This window comes from Prinia subflava, chromosome 7 (genome assembly GCF_021018805.1).
Source record: "Prinia subflava isolate CZ2003 ecotype Zambia chromosome 7, Cam_Psub_1.2, whole genome shotgun sequence".
In the NCBI taxonomy this organism is placed as follows: Eukaryota; Metazoa; Chordata; class Aves; order Passeriformes; family Cisticolidae; genus Prinia; species Prinia subflava.
In genome coordinates this window covers 19802630-19830258 of record NC_086253.1, presented here as the reverse complement: position 1 = coordinate 19830258, position 27629 = coordinate 19802630, and the positions used below count along the sequence as shown (strand labels likewise).

At 38.3% G+C, this 27629-nt stretch overlaps 1 protein-coding gene across 1 annotated transcript in view; it reads right to left on the bottom strand.

Annotated features, from left to right (window-relative positions):
* Positions 1 to 27491, bottom strand: part of PCDH7 (protocadherin 7) — a 261164-nt gene extending 233673 nt beyond the window's left edge. Inside the window, exon 1 of the mRNA XM_063402201.1 lies at positions 24330 to 27491. Coding sequence (XP_063258271.1) covers positions 24330 to 27491 — 3162 coding nt within the window. The remainder of the gene's footprint in view (positions 1 to 24329) is intronic.
* Between the last annotated feature and the right edge of the window lie 138 nt (positions 27492 to 27629).

The window sequence follows — 27629 nt, the reverse complement described above, 5'->3', positions numbered from 1 at the left end:
TGAAAATTTATCAGCGATACCTGTAATATCTGTGTGTAATACTTGGGGGTTTTTTAATCAAATATAATTTCCAGGAGGGTATTGTCATGTGATCCTAATTTTTTTCAGTCAAAAAACACCCTGATTTTTGTCAAGATTTTTGTTCAGAGTAAAGGTTCTTACATTGCATGACAATCTCTTTCCTGTTAAAAGCTTGTAATGTAATGCATTATGAATAACTCTCACAAAAAGAAAACCTCTTAGATTTCAAGCAGTTTGAAATAAAACATATTTTTCTGTTAAAAAAAAAAAAAAAAAAAAAAAAGGAACCAAGTGATACATTTGGGCTTTTATCACTACTGCAGTTGCCATGTTACAGTCAATTTTCCAGCTACTTGATGGATGACTTGTGTGTGTACAACAGCCTGTCCTGTAAAAGGCAAAAGGGATTTCAGGATATATTCTAATGAACCATGTTAAAGGATAGTAGCTCACACACACCTGATACATTTTTTTTCAAGCATTGCCAACTGTTTCCATCAATCCAAGCACATAAGTGGATAATAAAGATTGATTGAAACCAGAAGTATTTGAATTTGAGCATCACGGAGTTTGGAATGGAATAGCACAATAGTCTCACTGAACTGCTTTATGTAGCTAGAATTATCTGTATTTCGTGTACTGCTCTTATGAGTTTTATCCATTATGAGGTTGAAATAGCACTTTTATTCCCATCATCTATTTCTCATATAATCCTCAATGTATTTTGTTCATGTATGTATTTTATTCATACCTGGGCAGATTTTTCCCCCTAATTTGAGTACCACTGCTCCAGCCATCTAGGAACTATCTGAGTGTGAAAGAATGATATTTAAGTGGGTTTTTTCTCCTAAAAATGATTTAGCACTTTTTTCCTTAGGTATTTAAACATGCATCAAACCCTGATATTAACAGTGGTACTATATTTTTCTATTGGTAGTAGTCATTTCAGAGCTTTTATATCTACATTAACTCTAATGCATTTTTATTAGCTTATTGGAATGGTAAACTCCAATTGCGCCTCAAGAAATGAACAAGAACCTGTCATAACATTACACTGTAAGAATTTCCTGAGGTTCACTCAATACCACCAATGCCTGCTGTTAACTTCTTACACTCTATTCAGGGACTGCTCTCAGCATCTTGTGGTACCATAGCCACCCTGGGATAATGTATTTCCCAGTGACAGGAATTTAAGTTCCTACACAACTGCAGGGATTTAATTTTTAGTGTTGAGAGAATGTTTCAATCGCCACTTTGCAGGAATAGATGTAAAAGTATCACGGGACATATTCTACTTTCAGTTATATAAATGTAAATTTAGAATATTTTTTTCTGGTGTGCTTTTATACCTAAGCTGAAATGAGAATTAGGGTTCATAGTTCCATTGGTAATATTCCTACAAAAAGCAGTTCCAAGTGGTTAATAGGAAATGCTGTGGGCATTATTTTTCCCATGAGATTTTATTTAATAGTCATATATTGGAAAGAGCAAAAGAACCCTGATTCTGTAGAGCACTGTAATCAGAGTAGCAATGCTGATATTTACATTAGAAGGATTTTTTAAAGAAAAACACAACCTTTTTTAAGCTTTTAAAAGAGGCTCAAAAAAACCAAGTTAGACTTAATTAAGAATAATCATACTTACCACATAATATTATAGGTATATTTTTGCTTTACTTTGTTTTTTTGTTCTTGTTTTTACTTTTTCTTTAAGCTGAGATCTGAAATCAAAAACAATGATCCTACAAGTAATAGTCTGCACAAAATCCCAAGCCTGATGTTTATGAGTCATTTTTCCAAGTGCATGCAAAAAATATATCAGATAAAAAATATGTGTGATTGCAGTCACTTTTAAAAATCTGCTTGATCTTTTAAGTATGTCTATATTCAGTCATCACATAAAACTTTATTTTCCATATGGAAATATAGTTATACATTAGCATCTTGGCATGTAGCTGCAATACAGAAAATATATATATATATATATATTTTTTTTTTTTTTTAAGAAGTCTATTACTGCAATAAACTAAAAGCTTTCTGAGAGGACAATAAAGTATTATTTATAGTAGTAAATTGTGCAGGGTCATAGAACATTCTCATCTTCTGATAAGTGGGTATCCACAGCACTAAATTATCTGCAGGACCTTTAGTGCTATTTTGGTTGATGCCAACCAGCACTTGGTCCCCAAGAGTGCTTAGCCACAATTCAGCAGACACCACTGCCCAGGAATCATTCCCAATCCATAGTTTGAACCCAGTCATTCTGTTCTGAAGGGTAAGAGAAGCATGCTAGCTGGTCTGACAAAGAACAGCTATGATCCTAAGAGTTAAATTATGTTAGTCAAATATTTTTTGGCATAAAAACGTAAAAAGCTCAAAAAAAAAAATTCTGGAATAAGGTTTCAAAATGTCTGCAGCAACCATAGTTGTATTAGCTGCTTATCTATTGCCTGGGGATAAAAGGAGGAAGCAGACATTGTTGTATTTTATCAGTGTACCTCCATACTTATGTAAAAATGTGACCTGTATTTTTCCTTAAAATGCTGAGTAATGCCACAGTTCACATGCATAGAGAGAAAAAAGTCAAAGCTCCGTATACAAGGTCAACTTTTAAGAAAGAAATTGAAACAAATTACATATATCACCGGTTACTTTAAAAGCAAGCAAAATCTCTACGTTTCTTCTACCAAGCTCGTATCAAAATGAAATTCTACACTGATATTACACTGCAGGGTACTACACAGAACACATAAGGAAGATTGTCCTCAAGTAGGTCTCATGAGAGGATAAATACTGAAACTGCAATGAGTAATACACTAACTTCTCTGGCATCCTCTGGGAATGTGATAACTTGGAAGAGACTATGCTGACATTAGTAACTCCTTATCACAGACACTCTATTAGCGGTTCTCTTCTGCTGGACTTTTCCTGCTGGGATTATGGAGAAGAATGGGATACTCCTGAGTATATCACAGCGAATTTCCATCACTTCCAAAAGCCAGCAGACAGACTCTTACATAAAGTGCTTGGCCCCTGATCACTTTCACAGCAGGTGAATGAAACACTTTTAGAATTATATGACTTGTCAGAGTGCTTCCTTAGGTAGGTCAATGAGAATTTTTATGTTCAAAAATTTTAAAATGTCAGAGAAATATCAAAGAACACCACTTTTCAGCAGCTTAGACATAACTTTGAATGTACAGACACAGATTTTGGTAGAAATGTAATGAATTATGTCAATGCACTGCACTAAGACTGTGCCACCAGCAACCAATGAAACACAGCAGTGATGAACCAGTGCATAAAATTGTAGCCTTGTGCTCTGGTATGTCATGCTTCTGAAAACAGAAGAAAAAACAAAAAAACCCCAGCAAACAACAACAACAACAACAAAACTACCAAAACAAACAAAACCAAAACCAAACAAACCAACCCCACAAAAACAGGGAGGTCCCTGTCTTGTGATCAAGTCACATCAATGTTCAGTCCCATAATATTATTGTATAAGTGATGTTGTACACAATGGTAACAACACTCACACTACGAATCCATTCAAGTTCCTGCTCTCTCTATTCTGAGATATTGCTCATGCATCTTTTTAATGTAGGCAAACATTTAATTTTTTTTTTTTTTTACATTTTTTATATAGAAGAGTACTCTTTAAAATAACACATTTTGCATGAACACCAAGTTTGATTAAAGAAATTAAGCTTTAAAGAGCAAAATACGTATATCTAAGTAAATATAAAACTAATACACTTCTAATACATATGGTCATAACTTTTTCTTCTAAATTATCCACTGCATGAATTGGAAGGTTATACTAAAATAAATACAAAATAGCTTATTTTTATGTGGAGGTGCTAAGCCTCAGAAATTCCTTAATCTGTTAGCTAATGGATAAAATCCAGGGTTATAACTTTTAAAAAAATTTTTTTTTTTCCTTTTCTCATTTAAGTAATTAAATTATCATAATTAATGATTTATACAGTTAAATATATGTATTTATAATTCTATTCTATACAATTAATATTTAAATTTTCATGCAGAATATCGATTCAACACTGCAGAATAATAATTAATTCTATAAAGTAAACAAAATTATTGAATTACATCAGAGTTGCCAAACAAAAATCACCTTTTGATTATTATTGGACAAAACATTAAATAGTGAAAACCATGCTTTTTAGGTATTGAAAATAACTCTATTGATTTAACAGTAAGTCTGAGAATAAACAGCATACAAAAATATCAACCTGAGGTCCAGTAAACACAGTCTTCATCAGAGTATGTAGGACTGTGCCTTTTTTTTTTCTGTATGTTTCACATGCGAACTCTGTTTCTTTGTTTTTAACACTGGGAGATAAAAATACTAAGCCACTGATACACAGGTGTTTCCTTTCACAAAATGTGCAGTTCAAGATCAGTGAAAGGGATAGAAAAATCTCTCTTCAAACCACTTTGAAAATCATCATCATTACTTTATAAGCAACCTTCCCCCAGTCTGGATGATAGAAACAGCTCTGTATCTATATTTGGGGAGCAATGCACTGCTCCCCAAATGGCCTTATGCTAGAACAGAAGTCAAGCCTGCATTAAGGCAATAGTTTGGAGACAGGAACAGCTAAATCTTCCATGACTTCTCCAAAATCCACTAAACCGGGGACTAATAACGTATGCGTGATGACATTTCTAATTATGTGCTCAGTCTGGCTCTTTGCCTGTTTTATGTCTCTATAGATGACAAATCCAGGAGAACAGGAACAAAGATGTGGCCTTACAAATTTTTGCACTAATTGGCATTAATATCCTGTAAAGTTAGAGAAACCAGTCATAGGAAGTAGTTACACAGTTTATATATATATATATATAAACTGAGTTGTATAGACCCCTACAAATTCATTGACTAGGCCTAAAACATTTGTGAAAGTTGACCAATAGGAGAAGTTTGATTTGTGTAATATAACCATGTCTGTATGAGAAACGCATTTGAAGAAATAGGGGATAATAAAGTTAAAATCGATTGTTCAAAATCCAGGCAACCTATATGTTATGTTGTTTGGGCATGAAGAATCTACAGGTCATATATAAGCAATTATAGTATAACAACCATATCCTGGTATCCTGCATGAGTTGTGTGAAATGAAACAGTTACAGAATCTATTGTAAGAACCCACAGTACTGAGTTACTGCTTCTCATCTGTAAGGACCTCTCTGTCACAGCATCTTATTCTTCACAAAGACATATCGATTGATGGACCTACAGCCCTCGTCTGCAGCTAGGCAGGCACTTATCAAGGACATACAAACCCATCCTAGTTGGATGGACCTCTCTGAAGCATTTCAGCTATAATTCCTGCCACACCTGTCTCCCTGTTCAGCCACTATATCCCTGTGTGCAAATATATCCAAGTTAATTTGCCGTTTTTTCCTCCTAGGGAAAAAAATCATATTTTTCATCTTCTCACTTGAATCTCCTTGATCTGCCTTGTGACTTTTTCTATCTCATGAACACTAGCTGTTTCTCAGCAAAGAGAGAACAGGACATAACTTTGAATGTACAGACACAGATTTTGGAAATACATTCATCTGACACTCAGAACTCACTCAGTTTTCAAGACTAAAACTTCGCTTGTTAGAACAATTGCATTACTATTTTTACTTTATATTGTATTTCTACAAATATATTATGTATTTTAGGGGCAAAGAAAGATCAATGGCAGAAACAATTTTTATAAAGTCACCATATAATTACCAGTGAAGAAATTGTAACAAAACACTATATTGTGTTACCATATGTTACCAGGTTAATATGTTGACATGGTATGATAGTATGATAGACAGTTGTCACAAAGTATTTTGCAAAAAATAGGGTCAATCTTGCAAACAGGAATTTTATTTCTTTGAACTTCCTTAAATTACCTTTCCAGTTTCTTTGAGTTTGTGGTTGCTGTCATTACTAAGTTTTGAATATGACCATTGCTAACATTTCCAAGTCATTAATGTTTCCCTTTTTTTTCCTGAAGAGGCTCAATTTAGAGGAAACTTTACCAAATCTCTTTTATAATCTTCAGCACTGACACTATGATGAAGAAAAAAACAGTACAGTATTAAAATCTGGTGCTCCAACAGTCCTAACAAAATAAAATCCCTGTCTTTTGGCACATTTATATACAACTTCTATGTCTGTATCATGATATAAAATGTATCTACCTGCTATTATCTCTTGACTGTTACAGTTCAAGCTGCATTTGCTAGATAAATGCCAAATAGAGGACAAAACATAAAACAGCTTAAGACACTGTGGCTGCTGCATGTTATCTTAGTTATTAGGCAGGCTATAAATACTTTCTAGTAGATCAGTTTGCATAGTCCTCATTTTCTAGGCTTAGATACAGAGAGAACAGGCTCCATCAATGTTATTTATGACATGTGATGAACACTACAAGTCTGTTTTTCTTTTTAATTAACTTTGATGTTTACTGACTATAAAAATTGCCTAGGGCAAGAGGACAAAGCAAAGCATCAAAATTCTCTGCAAATGTGAGGTGAAATCAAAGCATGCATATATCCTGGTGGTGATGAACTTGCAGTCTTTTGTATCAGCATCACATTTGTGCTTATATTTCCATCATTTATACTTTTTACTTAAAATAACTAACAAAGAGCTGATTGCAATTTTTAGAAATAATAATATGACCAGTAATTACAGAGAATATCTACAGAGTATCTGCATTTTGCTTGCTTTCCTAGTTCCCCCAGTCATTTTCCACATTTCCAGAAAGTACAGCCCAGCAATAAGGTGAGAAGGCAGAAAGGATGCATAGCTGCACTCCTCAGGCAGGCCTAGTCCCTGTGCTCTTATCCTCTGCTTCCACTACCTAATGCATTTCTCTATGCTCCAACAGTCAAAACATACAGAAATACCTCAAAATATTTTTATTATAGGTCTGTGTCATTATTTGTGTGGATGAAATATAACATAAAAAATAGTCAAAATTTATACCTGCTTTTGAAAAACCACAGGGCAGCTGGAATCTCAACCTGAATCTGACCTAGAAGCCACCTAAACTACTCTTCTGCCATGATCAATGGAGAGAGAGGTCCAGGAGACAGTACACAGCTAAAGTGGAGAGAACATCTTGACTCCTTAAGGAATCTATCGCTCCTCGTGTGAATTGTCTCTAGACTTGGGCTAGATGACCAGCAAGCTGAGGTGAGATGAATTGATTAGCCTAAGGGCCAAAGTAGACCTTTAAGTAACAAACTTTTAAAAATATATTATTCATTAACATGGGCATTTGTACCTAATTCTTGCCATAAGAATACAAACTGATATACATATAGGAATGTAACAATAGTTCTGTCATTTGAAATACTTTCACAGAAAGCAGTTAAGCATAATTCTATCCCAGTTATTTAAATCTTTCAAGGGAACAGTAATACAGGGAAATTTTGAAAACCTTATCCCCCTTCAGTCAATATGTATGTAGTTAAGCTTATTTCAACAGTGCTAAATAAGACCAGTATGCTCCAATATTGGGATAAAATATCTACTATATTCCAATAATTAAACACAAACTGAACATATAAAGAATGTAGAGATTTATTATCCTACTATCAACATCAGTAAATAGGAATTTAATTCTGATGTACCAAAATAAAGTAAAATGTATAAGAAATTTAAGACACTGAGTTCTCAAGTGAACCAAATTCAAACTCTATTGAGATGCTGAAATCTATTACAATGCATACTTTAGTGTATTGCAAGCTATCTCTATAAATATGTATAAGATAGATCACCTCATCAGGGTAATTTCAAACTGTCCTACAAAAATTACCCCCACACTTTTAAGAGCTCAATACAGTAACCTTACAATTTGGGCTTGTTTGCACTTCCCTTAGGATGTATAGCACAACCAGATCAGAGAACCTGACTCTCACAACATTTTGGACTCTGACTTGCAGACTAGAATCCAGAGTGTGTGCAAAATTCTGCATGCAACAAGAACATTGGTTCATTTACTGACCCCTCTCCAAACTTGTAACATGATCATGAAGCAAAAAAAAAAAAAAAAAGCTATTATCTACTTCTTATGGACAAGAAACAAAAAGGGTGGCATTAAGGGCATGTCTAGAATAAAACAGACCTGAACATATGCTAAAAAACACTTATGACAGCACACTGTTAACAAGGTTCTGTATTTCTCACATGGATTCTTTCTCACACAGATTCTTGTTCTGCTCCCCTTAAATACAAATGAGAATATTTGATTTAAAAAAAACCAAGAAAACAAACAAACAAACAAAAAAAACACACCTTGATGTGATTTATTTCATTATTTTTCATAAATTTTATGCATTTTTCTGCCATCATCATGAAACATGTACTATTTAGAACTACTTTGAACAAACTTAAGCCCAGAGTGTGATAATAGAAAGAGTGTGAAAATAATGCATCATACAGTACTACATCAGGTATTAATGTAGTGAATTAAATTGTATTACTGAATATTATGCACTGTGGATAGTAGTTTGCAATGATTTTTATTACCTCTACTCCGTACTTTAGATGCTAAATATTTATTCAGCTTAAGCTCTAATAACAGGTCATCAGAGTGTTTCTATTACTTTGTCTGTACCTCTCTTTTCTTTCCATGCCTGTAAAATGCCAACACATAATTTAATAATGAACTGCCGAGAAGATAGGTAAATGTTTACCCAGAATTTTCCAGTCTGAATAGCTTTCTTTTAAATTCTCTTAGCTTCTTTTAAGACTGTGTGATAAACCCTTAAATTCTCTTAACCCACTCTAAGGCTGTGCTATAAACCATGAATCTATTCATAGCTTGGATCATTAATGAGTAAGTATATTCCTTCCTTTAAAAAGAACTGGCAAAGGCGTAACATTGCCTCATTTTCCCCCTTCACTGTCAATTACACACAAAGTCACAGAATAAGCTTCTCACAAATCAGGCTTCCTAGCTCTTGAATTATGGAAAAGTAGAGAACATGGGCACTATTTCATTTGTACTCAAAATGCTTAAGCCTCTTTTGGAAAGAAAAGGTTTCATGAAAGACAGAGGATTAGTCATAAAACTGACATCGTCTCTGTTTATACTCTACAGCATGGGTCAGCCATAGGTGTTTGCCAAACTGACTGAATTTGACTAGGGGTATTGATTTATGGAAACAGAAATCAGCCTGAGTTGGGGAACATTTTTGCAGGTTTGGGTTGATTTGGGGGGTTTTTTGGTGTTTGGATTTTTTTTCAATTTTTATATTTTTGTTGTTGTTCCTTTAGTTTTTCTTATTATAACAGAAAGAAATTCCCTCTTTGGGAAAACAAGTATCCAATAAGTCATACAGATGTGCTGTTATTCCCTCAGACAGGGAAAATCTGTAAATTAAGATCTTAACTGTCTTCACTGTCTTATCTTTCATCATATATGCTCAGATCTTCAAATATTTAATGTTTTAGAATACATTTTAATTATTAAAAATGAAGAACATCAACCAAACACGAAAAACCCAACAAAAAACTAATAGTAACATACTTATATATCTACAATACTTTTTGCAATCCAGCAGAAGGAACAAAATTGAAATAATAGTCTCCACATTTTCATAACATTTGATCTCTTATAGTGGTATCTGACTCTTTGAGCATTAGAAAAATAAACTAGTTTGGTGGGAAGAACAGAGATTGAAACAAAAATCCAAAAATCTTCAGATTTCTACTGGGAAGATAAGACTATAAATGCAGCACAAAGCTAAGACTAGAGGACATATAGTATAGGAGTCCAAGGTATGTTAAATGTGAGTGAAATTCTCACATATGACAGCATATGTATTTTACTGCCTCCTCAAAGTAATAGTTCTCTGTCCAAAACACCAAATACTTTTAGACTGATTTCATTTGGTTCTCAAAACAGCTTTCCTTAAAGCCAACATATAAGTAAATATTTTAAGGTTCCCTAGGTTGATTTTTTAACCACAATCTTCATATTTAAACAAAAAAAATGTCAAAAAAGGATTTTGACAGCAATTTTTCCATCATAGCTTATTTTTATTTTATTCCTTTATGTTTTAGTAATAGTTATCCAGTCTATGCTTCTTGTAAAGTCCCTTCAAAATCATTTCAAATATAAGCATAGAAAAAATAAGTAGGCAGTTCTACAAATACAGAAAGATGAAATTTTCCTATCTGCTCCAGTGTCTTGAAAGTGCTCTGCTTTTGATGAAGATGATGAGGAAGATGAGGAAGATGATGAGGAAGAGATAAGTTTTACTTGTCAAAGTTATACACCAATATTAATTAATGACTTTGCCAGACTCTGGAGTGTTGGATGATTAAAAACTAGATTTTCTTAGTTATGAAGAAAACTCTAAAGTTAAAGAAAATTAAAATGGCAGAACTCCTACTTTTCTCCTTTTCTATGAGAAAGGTCTTGTTCAAATGCTAGGCCTTTCCTTTGAGAGACAAAACAAATACCTACAGATTCACGTTACAAGAAAAAAAAAAATCTGTGTTTCCTTTTCTCATGAGATCTTTCCTTTTCCTTCTCCAGATTACAGGATACAATGCCTTAAACATGGGATGTACATTACAATGTACCTCACTCAGTAGCCAGATTGTCTAATTACTGAGCCAGACATTCCGTGAGAGAATGAGAACATATGTCTACTGGATTTGCAATTTTTTCCTATTAATCTTGCAGTGAACTGTAAGCTGTTGATTGTATCCCATAACACTTGTCTTGTAAATAATCAAACTGTCCTCTCTATAGGTTTTATAAAAGTTTGAAGTGAATCTCAATGATGTTAAAAATAGGAAAGACAGGAAAATGTTTTCTTCAGAGATTCAAGGACTCTGAGACATGCCCTTGGTCCAGATTAGCATGGCTTTGATGATGTTCTGAAAATGTGAAAAAAATTACCAGCTCAGTGAGGATTTTAGAAAGGCTGAAGATTAATTCCCTAGAATAAGAAAGATTAAAAAAAATGAAGTACTAACATTTCTAGACATCTTCTTACTCAATTGCTTCCCTTATTCAGGACTTTCTTCTGTATAACTCAGGATTTCTTTTCTCTGCTATCACGTTGAAAATTTAGCATAAATATTACATATTAAATATTTGGATTCTTTGTGTTCTAATTTCTTACAGTATACAACTTCAGATTTATGTTCAATTATTATTGAAATTCCTATTTCTATTCATAATCCAAAAATGTGGTTTCTGATTTGAAACCCCCCTATTACCTGTGAATGCTGCAATCTCAAAATGGAAGACATGATCTACCACATTTTGATTTACATAGAAGTAGTTTTTAGAAAAACTTTCAATTCAGACTTCAAGGGCTAGGTACCTTTAAACAATGTCTTAAGGCATTCTTGAAAGTCTGAAGAGTCGTTCTGATTTTTATTAGTGCCAAACTTGCTATAGTATTCGCTGATCTTCTGTAAAGGAGCTTTCCATATGGGGTTACATGTTGTATATACAACAGCATGCTGCACAAAACTCCTAGATTCCCTCAGTGTACATGTTAAGGAATTCACTAATGTGGGTAAGAGCTACACATTTCATTATGCATAAAGAAACCTTCTCAAGCATACTCATATTAGTATTAAATTACTAACTGGAAATGATCATTAGTAGTAATAGAAAAATGTTCACTATTTTAACTTTCAGTAAAGGCAAGATACATTTTATGACTTCAAGTTTAGGGGCATTTTCTGACCATCTCTTAAACTGAATTTATCAAGCTCACAGTGATAAATGCATGTTGTCATAATCCTTCACTGTCACTGTGTACTGCTGCCCTAACAGCATCCACTCTTGTAAAACAGAATTGCAATCAAAAAGTTCAAAATTAATAGCTGTGAAATCTCAAGCACTCATAAGCATGTGTTTTTATCACTTCCATGCTCTGCAGATCGGGTACTCTTGTTATTTATTATTTGTGACAGTGAACAATTCCCACTTGCTTTAGTGAAAAAAGTGAAGAGCTGTTTGCATAACTAGCAAGGTGAAAAAAAAGATTCAAAACTGTTGGAATCATTTCACAAGAACAATGTACACAGCCCAGAAGACAGTTTTCTTCCAGAACACTGTAATGTGCTGACTACAGACAGTATTTGCTATTCTACCCTCTATGTATGCCTTGTTTAAAAGCAGCTTTTACAGTGTGTTCTGTATTTGTGAAGCACCTGAAATGATGGAGTCTTGGTACAGTACTGGGGCTGCTGTGTATTTAATCACTCTCATCAGCTTCACACTGGAAAAATGTGAATATTTATAACGTCTTAACCATGTAATCTTCACACGTGCTATATATGGTTAGTATGGGATCTGCAATTGATCCAGAGAGAACGTTGGCACCCACACCCCAGGAGCAAGCCCACACACACCAAGAGAGAGTGAAGCACTACTTCCTGCTGCAGTTTGTCAGACATGTTCCTCAGTCCCTGAGATAAGCCATAGAATATGCAATATTACTTCTTAAAGTATCAACAGTACTTCATCTTTTAAAGAAGCAACTGTTTTAAGAGGGGAAGCTAAAGGGAAAAGCATGGCTATAATGTTTCCCTTGAGATTTCTCTTTTATGCATTTCTTTTCAGAAATTAAACATGAAGGTAGTATCTCCAAACAATACATATTTCCAATTAAAGAGGAAAGGTTAAATATGGCAACTGCAACAAAATGACTCCATCTGATGTAATATTAACATGCAGGAAAATCTATCATAGGTCAGGACAGCGAGTAAGATTTGCCTGTGGGCAGTGCTATTATCAGCACACAATTAGTTGCAGATTGGAGACACTAGCCTTAGATCTGCTCTCAGGCCCATAATCTGTTTCCTAGCTGATTGAAAACCAACAGCTCTTGATGAAATGCTATTTATTTAGCTACTGACAATTTGATTAAATGTAAGGGTAATAATAAAACTAGTAATGCCCAACACAACATGAAATGGTGTAGTTCATCTTTTAATTGAGACATTTCAGTGAAGGACAAGAAATTATGAAACGAGACAGGATACATTACATGAGATGTTTTTATGGCAAAGTAATTTTCTTTAGTTTAAAAAAAATCCTTATATTGTAAATGTTAAAAGGAACTCTTTTCTACTGTCAATTACTATAAACCCATCACAAAGTATGAATACTTAGTCCATAATGCTAAGTCTTTCAAATCCTTGGACTTATTTAATTTATTTTTTTTCTTTGATAACAGATGGATTTTCTTTTATCTTTAGTAATTTGCATCAATAGTAGATCATGAAGTCTTATAAATATATAAAGCCTTTTAGAAACATTTGGTAGAGTGATGCTTTAGCCAACCCTTTCATATTTCCGTAACACTAATTCTCCAGGAAGTTTACTGTATAATTTAAATAGTTCAGTCCCTTCATATATTTAATTAAGAACTAGTATAGAAAAAAATACATAAATTTAGTATTCAAGGTTCCTAGAAAGGTGCACTAATGTGCAGTATTAGAAAGTCCAAGATAAATTTTCAATTCATTGAGCAGCTTCTGAAGGGCCAACTGAATAAAACATCACCCAGTCTCCTTGAATATGAGACCATAAGTGATAAAACGTTTTGCAATCTAATGAAAACAAAATCTTCTTAATTTATGCTGCACAGAGGAATTTCACACTGTTGCTTATCTTCTCATCTGCATTAAAGAACAAACATAAAGATCCAGAATACTAGCAACACTATAGATAATTATTTAACGAACAATGTTGCACAAAAAAAGGATAAATTATGTAAGTGTCCAGTGATCTCTGCAAAACACAGGACAGCAATTTTGTAAATACTTGCACAAGTTTACTTCTTAACTAAAGCTGTCTAGTGTATTTATTTTTAATTCTTGCATAAAAGCACAGAAAAACACCACAAGTAGCAAGCATTTTAGTAACATATCTATCCTTTCTGCCTATGCAGCTGGTGAATTCAAAGAGCACGAATTACTGTGGTGCACCAAGGCCTTGTGGTTTCATGTCTGCTCCAGGATCTGCCAGTGCCAGGACTGAAACTATTGAGTGAACCCACCCACTGCACAAACCCACATGCTGGTGAAACACCTCAGTGGGAATTCTCTGTCAGTCTATAAAGCACTACTCACATGTGCACTGCTGTTAGTTCAGATATGTCATACTATTCTGTTCATATGCATATAGTAACAAATTGAGCAAAATTCATGACCCAGACTTTATGTTGCTATTCCTTGGAAAAACACTCATATTTTAAAGACTCTGTGAAAGCAGGTACTGCTCTGTTTCACCCTGCTGTGACTTTTACTCATCAGAATTAACACCTGCTCTAGAAATACCTGAATTTTACTCTTATTCAGAAAAATGCCATTAAAATAAAATGGAATTTTATTTTAATGGAATTTTTCTAAATACAATTAAAATTCAAGGCCTTAAGTTGCAAGAAGAAAAGTAAAACTTTCAGTATATAGTCAGAGGAGCCGTCTGAGTGAATTTTCTAAATTCACTAAAGTGTGACAGGTCTTACCCAAGATCTGGGCTGAGGTTCAGGGGTTGAGTATGTAGTGCTCTGTTAAGTAGATATTTCTAGTTTCCAGTGTAATTATTCCCTTCATATAAGAACTCACAATATTACTGGAAAATTCAACAAATATTTCTCTCTCAAGTAAATCAATTACTGTCCTTCTGTAAACTTGTACTGCAATTGCAATATAATTATATGCTCATGGAAAACAGCACTTTTCTAATCCAGCAGAATGATGGATATCCTCTCTCACTGTCACACAAGGCACCTGTTATTTCATTATAACCAATCTGGAATACATGGATGAAGATAAGAAAACTGATTAACTATTTCTTTACTCAAATTTTATGATAATGTAGCTTCACTTAGAGCAGGTGTGACATGATGAGATCAGATGTATGGTAAAACCAGCAAAACTGTAAAAGTTGTGAGTAGAAAAGGTGTAAAATAGGGGCTTAAAATATCACCATGAAAATATTAGGAGCAGATGAACTACTGCTTTAGTTATCTGTTGGTTTATAATCTGTATTTCCATTTTTGTCTTTCACCTTTGGAAAGACTGCAAATTACAGAAGTATTTTCTCTTGTTAAATATAGTGTTTTAAATAGGCCTTGCTATAAACTAAGCAGATTTTCCTAAGCAAATGGCCAGATTTCATCTGAAGCAAAGTTTTGAATTAGGAAGTTGATAGGAACTTTTAAGCCAAGCCTTTCTTGTAAATATGCCTACAAGGGGTAACACATAGCTCCATGAACAAAGGCCATGACCTGTCTGGGGACCAACAGAAGTAACTTGACATATGCCCTCTTGGTGTTCCATTAGTTTAAGCAAGAATGTGTTCAATACTAAAATCTTATTTTTTTGAAGTGTCATTACAACCACATCTATTCCATACCCCTTTAGAAAGATAATTTTACATTTGGTTGTTATACATGACGGAAACTCACGGTTATTTTGCAAATTATATATACATGCTGATAACCTAAATGCAGGGGATTAACATCCAAACTGACAAATTGGTGTTCTCTATCTATATCCTTTTTTAATATGAAGCATTTTCTGAATATTACAACACCTGGTACAATTTACTGCAGTTAATGTTGGTGGAGGGTTAAAAAATATAATTTGTGGGTTGAGGTATGTGTAGGGGGAGGAAAGTAGAGAACGTACAACTGGAACTTGACGCAGCTCAGCTCGGAACAAGCGTCAGCTTCTGCAAACAGCTCCATGCTATTGTAATGACCGAATCAAGTGTGACTGCAACTCAGGGGATAATTGAGAAGCATTGTTTTAACCAAATCAAGTGTGGATCAGGGTAGAAGCGTAGGTATGATTTAAGATAGTAACTAAGGAATAGGATAATCAGTATCTAGGGGTGGGGGTTAGTTAACATGTGTATAATTTAAACTATAAAAATCACGAATCGACTCTGTATTCTCTGGACATCAGATTTGGGTGTACATTCACCCCTGTGTCCCGCGCTCTTGAATAAAGAACCACATATGATCGCCTTCGCGTGGTTATATGTTTTCCTACGCTAACATTAATACTAGTGAAGTTTGATTTACTTTAGTGGAATTACCTGTTGTTTCACCTGAGATGAACATCAACCTGAGAAGTCTGACAATGAATGGAAATTCAGTTAATTACTTATATCTGATCAGGTATCTGCACATGCAGATTCTATTCTATTAATTGACATGTGTATGGCACACACATTTGACAGTTGTGTTGAAGTTCTCACAGGAAAAATAATTTCATCCCTGACAAAGTGCACTACATGCACAAAGTGCTTGATTCTATTTTAAATGTTGTTCCTTTAAGCCAACCAAAGGATTTAGTGATTGCTCTCTTGTTTGGCCTTGAGCTGCAGCAGCAGAAGAGTGTCACAGAAGACACCCAGGTCTTGCACCACACACCCTGTGTGTGCAGCTCTGTGCAGATAGAACAGGAGCTTTCAGGTACCTAAACTGGCACTAGGATGCACACCCTTAGACAGCTGAATCGTAACCAGAATGCCATGACAGTCCCCATAACTTCCTTTAGTTCATTTTACAGCACAACACTGAAGTCAGAAACATAATTCTACCCCAAAGTGTATCCCTTTAAAAGCATTGTCCAGATGACAATGTCCTTTTTTTACCCAAGGATAAGTCTCTGTGTTGAAGTAATTCTGCCTCTCAAGATTCAGTATCCAAAGGAAGTAGAGGCTGCTTCTCATATTTTACACTGCTCCAGGGTCTAAGAGACCTTGACATTTATACATGAGTAGACAGAATAAATTACAGCAGCCCCTCTCATTTCTCTTTGAGAAGTGCTACAACAGACAAAACATTTTGCACATAACACACAGTACATTTCCTGGCCACAACACCAGTCAAGAATCTAATTTTAATGGAGTTTATGGCAGATTCTTCATAATCATCATGTGACATGTAATTCAGGATTTTTTATGCTCTCAGGTGGCAAATATTTTTACTTACAAGGTGGTACCATAAAGGAATTTGTCCAGACCTGAATTTTTGGCAAGTGGAATCAGTATTTCTGTATTCTGGTTCTAAGAGCAATTTTCAGCATCAGCCAGTACCTACCTTCTACACCTATCCTTAAAAAAACTAACTTTACATTATCCATCATTATCTGTAGATAATAAAAGACTTTATATTGAACAGTTTGATAAATAACAATTGTATTGCTTCCTAATACTGCAAGAATGCTATTTGCAAGCACACATCCCTTTCATTCAGTGACCAACTCAGACATTAGAACAATGTTTGCCTTTAAAAAATATACTCATCTTGTCAGTAGTTAATAACGTAAATTAGGTTTTGAAAGACAAAGATAATGCTTTCCTTCAGCTTCTAATAATTGTGTTATTTGTGATCCACTCTGAGTAAAATTGAACTTTTGGGGCTATGCTGCACCGTTTTACAAACTAATGGTTTCAAAACATTATTTTGCCTAAACGAGAGGATTTTTTTTTGACTGGTATAAACAATAAAAAGGGAAATCACATCACTTTTACCTACCTTACAGTTTTAAATGGGGCCAGAACATTGTTTTTGTTCAAACTTCTAAACCCCAAAACATACTCTAAAGTTTCTCCATAATCTGCTTTCACAAAAAAATACCAATAAGAGGTTTCCCTACACTGCTTGTATGTGCTATATATACAGCTAATCCCTTGTTTTTCTAATACTTTCAAAAGTTGTTCTTAATTTTAGTTTTTAGATTTCTTGTCAGTGAAAATGGCCACATAAGATTGAGCAAATACTCATACTAAGCACCTTTCCACACAGTTGGAAAACTTCAGTGTGTATCACTGACATAATTCAGGAACTTGACTAACTGGTACTTCAGTATAATCACATATTGAGATTTTGTCTTGTGTTTATGACCTGCTCTCAATTAAATATTTATAGAGGAAATTGTATTAAAACAAGAAATTGAAAAGTTTAAAACCTCCCATGGATTGTTCCAGTCTTATTCCATTCTTATTCTTGTCACCCATTTCAGATGCTCCACTAAACTCAGTTACTCCAGCATTACTGTGATATTTTGTCATCCACAACAACAGAGTGCAAGTGACTTTGGGAAATCTGTTTCCTGAAATATATGGAAGACAGTAAGTCAGTCCTAGCTTCAAATATACCTTTATTCATGTCAGAATTTTCTTTTTCAGACTTAATTAAAAATTAAAGTAATGCAAATTTATATACAAAAAATAAAAATAATTAAATACTGTTTTTTGATCTTTGAGACTAGCTGTTAGTCTATTTTTTTGTCATTTCAATTGTTGATTAGGATGAATTGTATAGTATATCCTAGAAAAGTCCAAAATCTGATAACAGAAAACAAATTTACTTTTCCAGGGAAGAAAAATACAAAAATACCATCTTCTCAGCACATGCTGAGATAAAACTATCTAAAAAGGTAATATTTTTCTTTAAAGGGAGAAATGTAGAACATAAATTACGTGGAAGATATTACATGTAATATGGCCTAAGACTGAAAAAAGTATATTTTGCAGGTTTAACAGTTTTTAAATATCTGTTGGAAGCAGACTTGCTTAGAAAATCTGCCTGCTAAATACGGTACTGGATTGCTCATATTCTTCTATCAGTATTTCCTATATATATAGTCAAAATGATGTTCATATTGTTAAGATTAGTAATTAAGTGCTAAAATGTTTTGCAATTATACTGAAGACATGAGGGTGCTTGACAAGGATTCAGTTGACTTATCATGCCAACTGCTTCTGAAGTTTGTTGATTTTCTTTTATATTTTAATGCAAAACCAAATTGATTAGTTTTATATCTCAAAGTAGCCCAGCACAATACTAAGTACAAAAACCTTCTAAAGCTTTTGAAAGAAAATACATAAAAAATGAGTCTGAAGCTGTAGATATGAAACAAAACTGTACTGATGGTCAATTAGCAATTATCCAAAATATTAGAAAACCAGACAACTAAACATAATCAAATAATCAAACAAAAAAAATAAAGAAGAAAAAGAGAGAAAGGAAGGGAAGAAACACCCTCAGAAACAGTAAGACTGACAGCAATAGTAAAGCTGCTAACCATGGTTATAACCCAAGTTTGCTATGTACAACGCCAGAGAGCTGTCTGAGTTGATAAATCAGATTCTAGCCTTTTAAAGATGTTTCTTGCTACCCCTTGCCTATAATAGTACTGTTCTTTACTTATTCAGAGCATGTATCCTCCTTTACTCAGATCCTGTCCCTTTTGGCTCTGTACATCTCCTGGGAGTGCAGAATGATTCAGTGGTAACTTAGCTATTTGCGCTCTGTACAAGATGATTTTACTGGAGAGGAAAAAAAAAGAAAAGCTGCACTTATCAGTGGAAGAGTTTCTGTTAAATAAAGTTAATTAAAGCATCAATGATACATCCATTTCATGTTTAATTAGCCCCTCTATCATCATAATTCGTTACTGAAGGTCAAATGTGGGTCACTTTTAAAAACTAATTGTAAAATATTTAACATAATGCAAAATGAGAACAGAAAATTGAAAACACTTCTGTATACTTTTTGCTAAACAATATTAAAGTTAAATGTACGAAAGAAGTCACCAGTGTAAATGTTTATAGTCAATAACCATGTTCTCTTTCTTTTTGACATGGCAGTTAGTGCCACCATGAAATTGTTATTTTTATGATTATTATACCATAGTATATTTGCTTAGCTTAAAGTTGTGAAAAAATTTATTCTTTAAAGGTGTTTGGGAATATAAAAGGTAACCTTTGAGAAAAGCTTCTGTGTATGTGTGTGTCTGTACATAAACAAGAGGAAAGATGATGCCTTCCTGTATGCTTAAACTGACTGCTTCCTTAATGGATGAATCTGGGGTCCTGTTAAGGCTTCTGGGTATACGTGCATGTTTATGAGGAAATTGATCCATTTTGTTTATAGATACAATTGACGTACAGGATAACCAACTAGTCAAAATGCTTCTGCAATATTGCAGCAGACTGATTAATGTTTGAAATTTTCTAAAATAAATTAACTGGTTAGTGAAAAGGATATTTTTTTAAAGAAATTAATTTCTATGTATTTCACTTTCAGGGAAGTAAGACTTTACAGGAAATGCATATAATTTTGATTATAGTGTCCAGACACTGGTTTGATAAACATTTTTCTTCATGAAACAGTACATTTTCAATGAAAAAAAGCATTGTGATTTTTCATAAAGAATAACAGAGTTAGCTAAGAAGCCAATATCTGAAGTACAGAAATAATTTTACTCAGAAATTCCTTTACTGCATTGACTAGTTCCACTGATAGTGATATCTCTTAAAAAATAAGCAAAAAAAAAACCCTCAGCATCAGAACTGAAGTGTTTTAAAGAGCCAATAATCATTGCTTAGTAGAGCAAGTAAAAAAGAAACCAAGATAAGATGATGGTCAAGAAATATATAAAAAGTTTTTTAAAGGCCTGTTCTTCAAAGAGTGGTTGATAACATGCAGATTCATGATTAAAAGTTTCACTGAAATAAAACTGCTTATATGGCCCTATTTTGCACTGTGAGACAAAGAGGTGGAGAAGAATATATTACAAAAATATATCTGCAACTAAATGATAAAATAAACAAATATTTTAAATCAAAATTTATTATGAGATTTGTGATTAAGTATGTAACTCTCCAAGCTGTTAAGTGATTCCCCTTGGGCACTGAGTTTTCATTATCTTTGGCAGTCTTTGCTGGAAATCCCAATATCCAGACTCCTCACAGGCAATGTGCAGCACCTGGAGGTTCCAAATTTTAAATCCATGATCTAGAAAAACACTTATTTAAACTCATCCCCATTCAGTAAAACACTTCTGTACAGCTTTAACTTTTGGCAAGTGATTAAGGCCTGTGGAATACTAAGCGTTTTAAACAGCTGCAGAGCTTTACTGAAAAGGAGAGAATTGATAAGTGAGAGGCTAAAGGAATATTTCAGAGTAATACCATGCTAAGTAAGACAAGGATAAGAGTTAAACTTGTTAAAGAGCTCCTAAAAAAATAGTGACTGTGAAATGTCAGAAATCTACTGAATACAGAATTTTGTTTTAAACTTTAAATAAAAAAACATGATGTCAGAAGGAAGAGAGTTAGAAACTGTTTGCAGTTTTCTCCAATTAAGTTCTCTTATTCAGTCCTGTATCAAACACAATGTCTTCTGAAACTCATAAGAATTCAATCATGACTTTAAAAATTAAGTATCAAATCACTGGAATGAAAACAACTTGTGTTCCCTGGGGTACACCAGTCGGTCATGTAAGTAGAGACTTTATTTCCTGATTACTGTATTGTAGATATAGGAAAGTATCAGTTACCAATTCTAATTACACTAATGGGAAATTAGCATCACTCTCATCTCTAGTAACTTAGAGCAGGTATGTTCTGCTGTGTCTACTTATTTGTTCTAAAATTTTATACACTGTCTAATGTCTCCTTAGAACAAAGGGAACTGATAATGAGTAAATAAAGGCAGTCTTAGAGATTTCAAGTAGTCTGCCTACCACAGTCACACCATTATGCTTCTGTTCCACCTGTACAACAGAACTATGAAACAATCTGATATAGACCCCATCAGAACCCTTTATCTGCATCTGCTTCACATTCCTCTCCAAACAATTGTGCTGAACAAGAGCTCCGGGTGGTTTGAGTGTTAAAAATCCTCAGGTGTTTTGTCTGCTAAACTGGGAAAAGCTGCACTGTCAATGTTTGAAATGTGAAAAGTGTACCTATGCAAGGAAGTCTTAATGTCCTCACTACTGTGTAAAGCGAACACAAGTATACAAATGTCACTCAGCAACAAGCTGGCAAGTGCACACAGGAAAGTGGTAACAGAGGGTTTGTGGCTGATAGACTCTCCCATAAAGTCTGTTATTTGACACTACCTTTCTTGTTTTCTTGGACAATTTCCCATTTATATGCATGCTTTATAGGTGTGAAATTACTCTCTACACATTTAAAAATAAATAGATCAGATATCAGAATACTGGCTATAAACTACTTGAATAAGTGAATATTCATGACAGGAGAAATATTTACCACAAGAGAACTATCAGCACTGAGAAACTGGCTTACAGCAAACAACAAGTATTGGAGCAAGTCAAGGTGCACGTCTTTGTAGAAGTGCAATAAAGCCATTATCTTCTACTAAGTTTTCTCATATATTTTATATTGAAAGAAATCCTTGGAAAATATTAACTAATTCAAAATATATTTCTGTATTGTAATCTTAAATAAATTGGGGGGGGGGGTTATCAAGCAAAATAGGAATTTGAAATGTGTATTCCTTTACCATTCCTACACTTAGAATGCAAATCATTCTGTTACACTGAAATTAAATTACACTTTAACAGGTTATAATCCATATGTTTAGATGAATTGCAGCATCAAGAAAGAAGTGGTATCTGATTAGCATATATTCCACTGTTACTTTTATCCCAATGTTTGCTAAAATGGCATGATCTACTCTGTGCTTAATAAGCCTTAGGAGATGAAAGACGAAAAACTTACTAATTTTTATTTTATAGAGTCTATTCTCAAACTGAACTTGTGATGTACTCTCGAGGAAAGGGTTAACGAAATGTATCACGCAGAAACTACAGTGTCAAACGTTCTAAGTCTGTATCACTTGCAAAACCACATACACACATACACTGGTGGATTGTACAATCACACTATTTTGGTGACCTGAAAGACTGGAGGGGCTGGCTCATACAATTCGTTTTATGCTACTGTATTTTAAGTATTTCTGAGCAGAATGCAAATATTGACACCACTTGTAAAACTTCAATTTTAGTAAGCTAGCAAACATTTCAAAGTATAAAAAAAGTCATCGTGTACCATTTTTTTCATCTTAATACGTGGGGAAAAAAGCATTTTTGTCAAATTAGTCAGAATTTCCCAGACTTGGCTGTGTAGTTACATGAATCAGCATTCATTTACCTCTAGCTTCTTGTGTAACCTGCATTGTAGCTGAGAAAACGTTCAGGATAATATCTTACACATACTTTCACCTAAAAATTATTCTCCCGAAGGAGAGGGTCCTCTGTTCAGAGCATATATGTGTCTTATAAAATGAACGGAAGCCTTCACTCAGAAGCTTGATTCCGCTCTGTGCTATCCCTATCTTATTTCAAGGACTGCAAAGACTGTGGCTACCATCACCAGTTTTAGGCTGGCGGAGCTTCACTGAACCGAGCCCCGCCGACACAGCCGAGACCAGAGCCAGTCACTCGTGGCACCCTGAAGGCACATTTCGCTCCCAGAGGTCTCACGGCAGTCACACTACAAACACAGCTACGCGGCAGCTGGGCAAGCAAGTTAGGGCCTCTCAGAGTGAATGAAATTTCATGCGATAGGCAAGAGGGGCATTAGGAAAAAAAAAAAAAAAAAAGCCATGAAAACATAAAATCCTGAAGTGCCATTTTAAACTCACTAATGCTTACGTGTATTCAGAGCAACTGCTGCAATGAGTGCAAGTCTCTGTGGTGTAAATTAGAGACCAGATAGTGTCTGTAGATTATTTAAGCATTTCGGTTCTAATGAAAGACCCGGTAATTACGGCCATTAACGCTTCAGAGCGGCGGCTGCAAATCCACTCTCAGTCACAGCTTTAGGAAAGGTCAGGCAGGCAGCAGCCCCCTCTCCCCAAACCAACTGGCTGCCGAGGCGAAACTTTCCTGCTCCGCCGGAGCTGGCACGTTCCTAAGGCTGGGAAAGCATCACGGTGGGGGCAGCGCCGGGAAAGGCTGACGGAGGCGGGGCCGGGGGCGGGAGGGGGATGGCGGCTCCGCCTGTGGGGGGTCCTGATCTCCCCTCAGCCCCCCCAAATGCGCCGGGTTTGGCCTCCGGGCTTGCGGCTGATTAAAGGCATCTCGGGCTGCCTCACAGTTCGCAGCCGGGACCGGCGACAGAAGCCCCGGCCTCCGCGGCCGCCCGCCGCTGCGCCCGGGGCAAAGCAACGCCGCCCGCTGCACGGACGAGCTGGTTGGCTGCCGGAGCTGATAAGCGGAGGGAATGATAAAAATTACAGTAACAGCAGTAAAGATGTCTGACTGTCCTTCCTTCGTGCTGCGTGTTGGTCTGTGCACCTGACTGCCTGGAGGGAGGGGGGCGGGGGCACCAGACTGCACGGGTCACTGAACCTGACGGGGTGTGTGCCTGTGCCAGTGTGGGAGGCGGGGGGACGGGCATCCCGGCTCCCCCGCCTGCTCTGTGTGTGTGTGCGTGTCGGGGCCCGCGGGTGCAGCGCTCTTACCTGCTTGCTGTACTTGCTGCTGGCCTGGCAGCTGTACTCGGAGCAATGGTCCGAGCCGATGGAGATGTTGTCGCCAGCGCCCACGAAGGTGTTGGCTGGGGGCAGGTCCTGCACGGCCTGGTGCTTTTTGCCAGCGGTGGGGGACTGTGGGTGCAGCTGGACGGTGGGCAGCGGTGAGCTGGACTTGTAGTGCCTGGCCAGGTCGGGGCTGCCTGGGCCACCGTTGACCGAGCGATACCGGCCTATGCCGGGGCTGTCTGAGAGCTTCTCGTTGACACTGTCGTAGCGCTGCCCATTGGGCTTGGAAGCCTCAACGGTAACAATGCTGCTGTAGAGGGGCTGCTTGCCCTTCTTGCCTTTCTTGTCCTTCTTGGGCTTCTTGGCCTTGTCGTGCTGCTGGGGGGTGAAGAAATCCTCATGGTCCTTCTTGCCGGCCTCGTAACCGTGCTTGCCCTTGGATCGGCAGTAGCGGGCCATGACCACCACCAGGATAAGAAGGATAACTGTCATGATGCCGGCCACCACACCAATGACTATGCTAAGCCGCTGCTTGCTCAGCTCGTAGCTGGGATCACCAGCAATGTCCTGGGCCAGTGGGGTGTGAAGGCTGCGGGCCACCTGGCTCTCCACCACGGTGGCGTTGGACAGGCTCTCATTGACAAAGACATGGAGCAGGGCCGTGGTGGACTGGGGGGGCTGCCCACTGTCATTCACCTGCACAACCAGGCGATGTAGGCCATAGTGCTTGGGGGCCAACTTGCCCACCAGTGACACCACGCCACTGGCAGGATCTATTTCAAAGAGTTTAAAGGGGTTGCCCCCAACAATGCTGTAGTTGAGGTCAGCGTTGAGACCTGTGTCAGCATCGGTGGCAACCACTGTGGCCACCACAGTGCGCATGTTGCTGGAGGGTGGCAGCACGGTGTAGGAGCTATTACTGGGGAAGGTGACAGTGGGTGCATTGTCGTTCTCATCCATCACAAAGAGAGACACGGTGGCTGTGGCAGAGCGTGGAGGCTCACCCCCGTCCACTGCCTTCACCTTAAAGGTGTAGCTGGTCTGCTGCTCACGGTCAAAAGAGACAGTGGAGAAAATTGTACCAGTGTCATTCTCAATGGAGAAGATGCCAGCTGCCTGGTCGTGGTCTCCAGGCTGGATGGAGAGGCTGAGCTCTGCGTTGCGGCCCTTGTCAAAGTCCATCACGGTCACCATGCCCACGGGGCTGTTGGGCTGCAGGTTTTCTTTCACATAGAAGGTGAACACATCCTGCATGAAGCGTGGCTCGTTGTCGTTGCGGTCTGACACCCGAACCACCACTGTGGTGGAGCCCTGCAGCGAAGGCACCCCCTTGTCCCGGGCCGTCACCTGGAATTCATAGGTGTCACGTTGCTCACGGTCCAGCACTGCCTGCACTGACACATCCCCAGAGTCAGGGTCAATGCTGAAGGTGCTGTCTGGTGCCTCCGAGGAGAGAGGTGAGGCCTCCAAGGAATAAGTGATCTCAGCATTCTTGCCACTGTCCGCATCTGTGGCAACCACTGTGGCCACCCTTTCACCAGGCAAGTTGTTCTCTGGAAAGGAGACCTCCAGCACGGCCTGGCTGAACATGGGAGGGTTGTCATTAGTGTCGCCAACCCGCACCAGCAGGGAGTTGTTGCTGGACAAGCTGGGGCTGCCTGAGTCCACGGCCACAATCACCACGTTGTAGTCACGGACAGCTTCATAATCCAGAGGGGCTGAGGTGTGGAGGAAATACTTGCGCTTGTTCTGTGGCTCCCCTTCACCCTCACTGGCCGGTTTGAGCTGGAAGGGCACATCGCCCACCACGGTGCAGGTCACCACACCATTTTCACCTTGGTCCCGGTCTGACACCTGCACCAAGGCAATGGGAGTGTCCACCAGCACATCCTCGGCCACGCTTGCCACCCCATCCCGGAGCGGGATGCGCCCGATTTTCCGGATGTCGATGGTGGGCACGTTGTCATTTTCATCCCGGATGTTCAGCACGACGGTGGCCTTGTCCGTCTTGGGGGGCTGGCCCCGGTCTCGGGCCATGACGGTGAAGCGCAGCTGGTTCACCTCCTCGCGGTCGATGCGGTGCAGGACGCTGAGCCAGCCCGAGGTCTCGTCCAGCCGCAGTAGGCGCCTGACGGACTCGGTGGCCGCCCCGAAGACGTACTCGATCTGCCCGTTCACTCCCACGTCCAGGTCGGTGGCTCGCAGCTGCAGGATCGGGGTCCCGGGGCTGCTGTTCTCCGCCAGGTCCGCCTCGTAGACGCTCTTCTCGAAGCGGGGGCTGTTGTCGTTCACGTCGGTGATCAGCACCCTCAGGATGGCCTGCGAGGACCGCGCCGGGTCGCCGCCGTCCCGCACGCGGAGGCTGAGCTCGTAGGAGTCCCGCTGCTCGCGGTCCAGCGCCCCCTTGACGATCAGCTGCGGCTGCTTCTCCCCGTCCAGGGTGTCGGCCACCTGCAGCTCGAAGACGCTGCTGCGGGCCGCCGCCTCCGCCTCCTGCCGCCGCTTGCTGCCGCCGGGGAAGGGGGCGCTCTCGGCGGCCGCGCCGCCCGAGCCGCCCCCGCCGCCGCGCCGGCCGCCGTCCCCGCCGGGCTCCTGCAGCAGCTCGTAGCGCTCGATGCCGTTGCGGCCGAAGTCCCTGTCGGTGGCGGTGGGCAGCAGGTAGAGGGTCCCCACGGGCCGGTTCTCCTCCACGGTGAGCGTGAGGACGGGGGAAGGGAAGGTGGGGGTGTTGTCGTTGATGTCCAGGATGATGACCCGGCCCTCGAAGAGGTCCACCCAGCTCTGCGAGGGGCCGATGACCGACACCTCGAAGTCCAAGAAGCACTCGTTCTCGTCGAAGATCATCTGGCACTGCGGCAGCTTTTCGCGGTCGATGCGCCGCTCTGTGGTGCTCAGCTCCCCGGTCATGTTATCGATCTTGAGATAGTCGGAGCCCGACTCCAGGCTGAATGTCACCTCTCCGGAGCCCGTCACGATCCCCAGGTCGGAAGCCACGTTGCCGATGCGGATGTCGGCGGGTCCCTCCTCGGCCAGCCGGTACTTCAGGAGCTGCTTAGCTGCTGCCAGGCTGACCCAGAGCGGCGGAGGCAGGAGGAGCAAGAAACAGCAGCAGCAGCAATGCACAAAGCGAAGGAGGGTCCGCATCTTCCTCATCTTCCTCGTACCGAAACCCCCCGCCCTCCTCTCACTCCCACCTGCCCCCCAGTAAACTCCCCTGATAAGCCAACAGAGCGGCTGAGAGTTCAGGTGATCAATTATAAAATCCTTCTATTTCTGGAAACT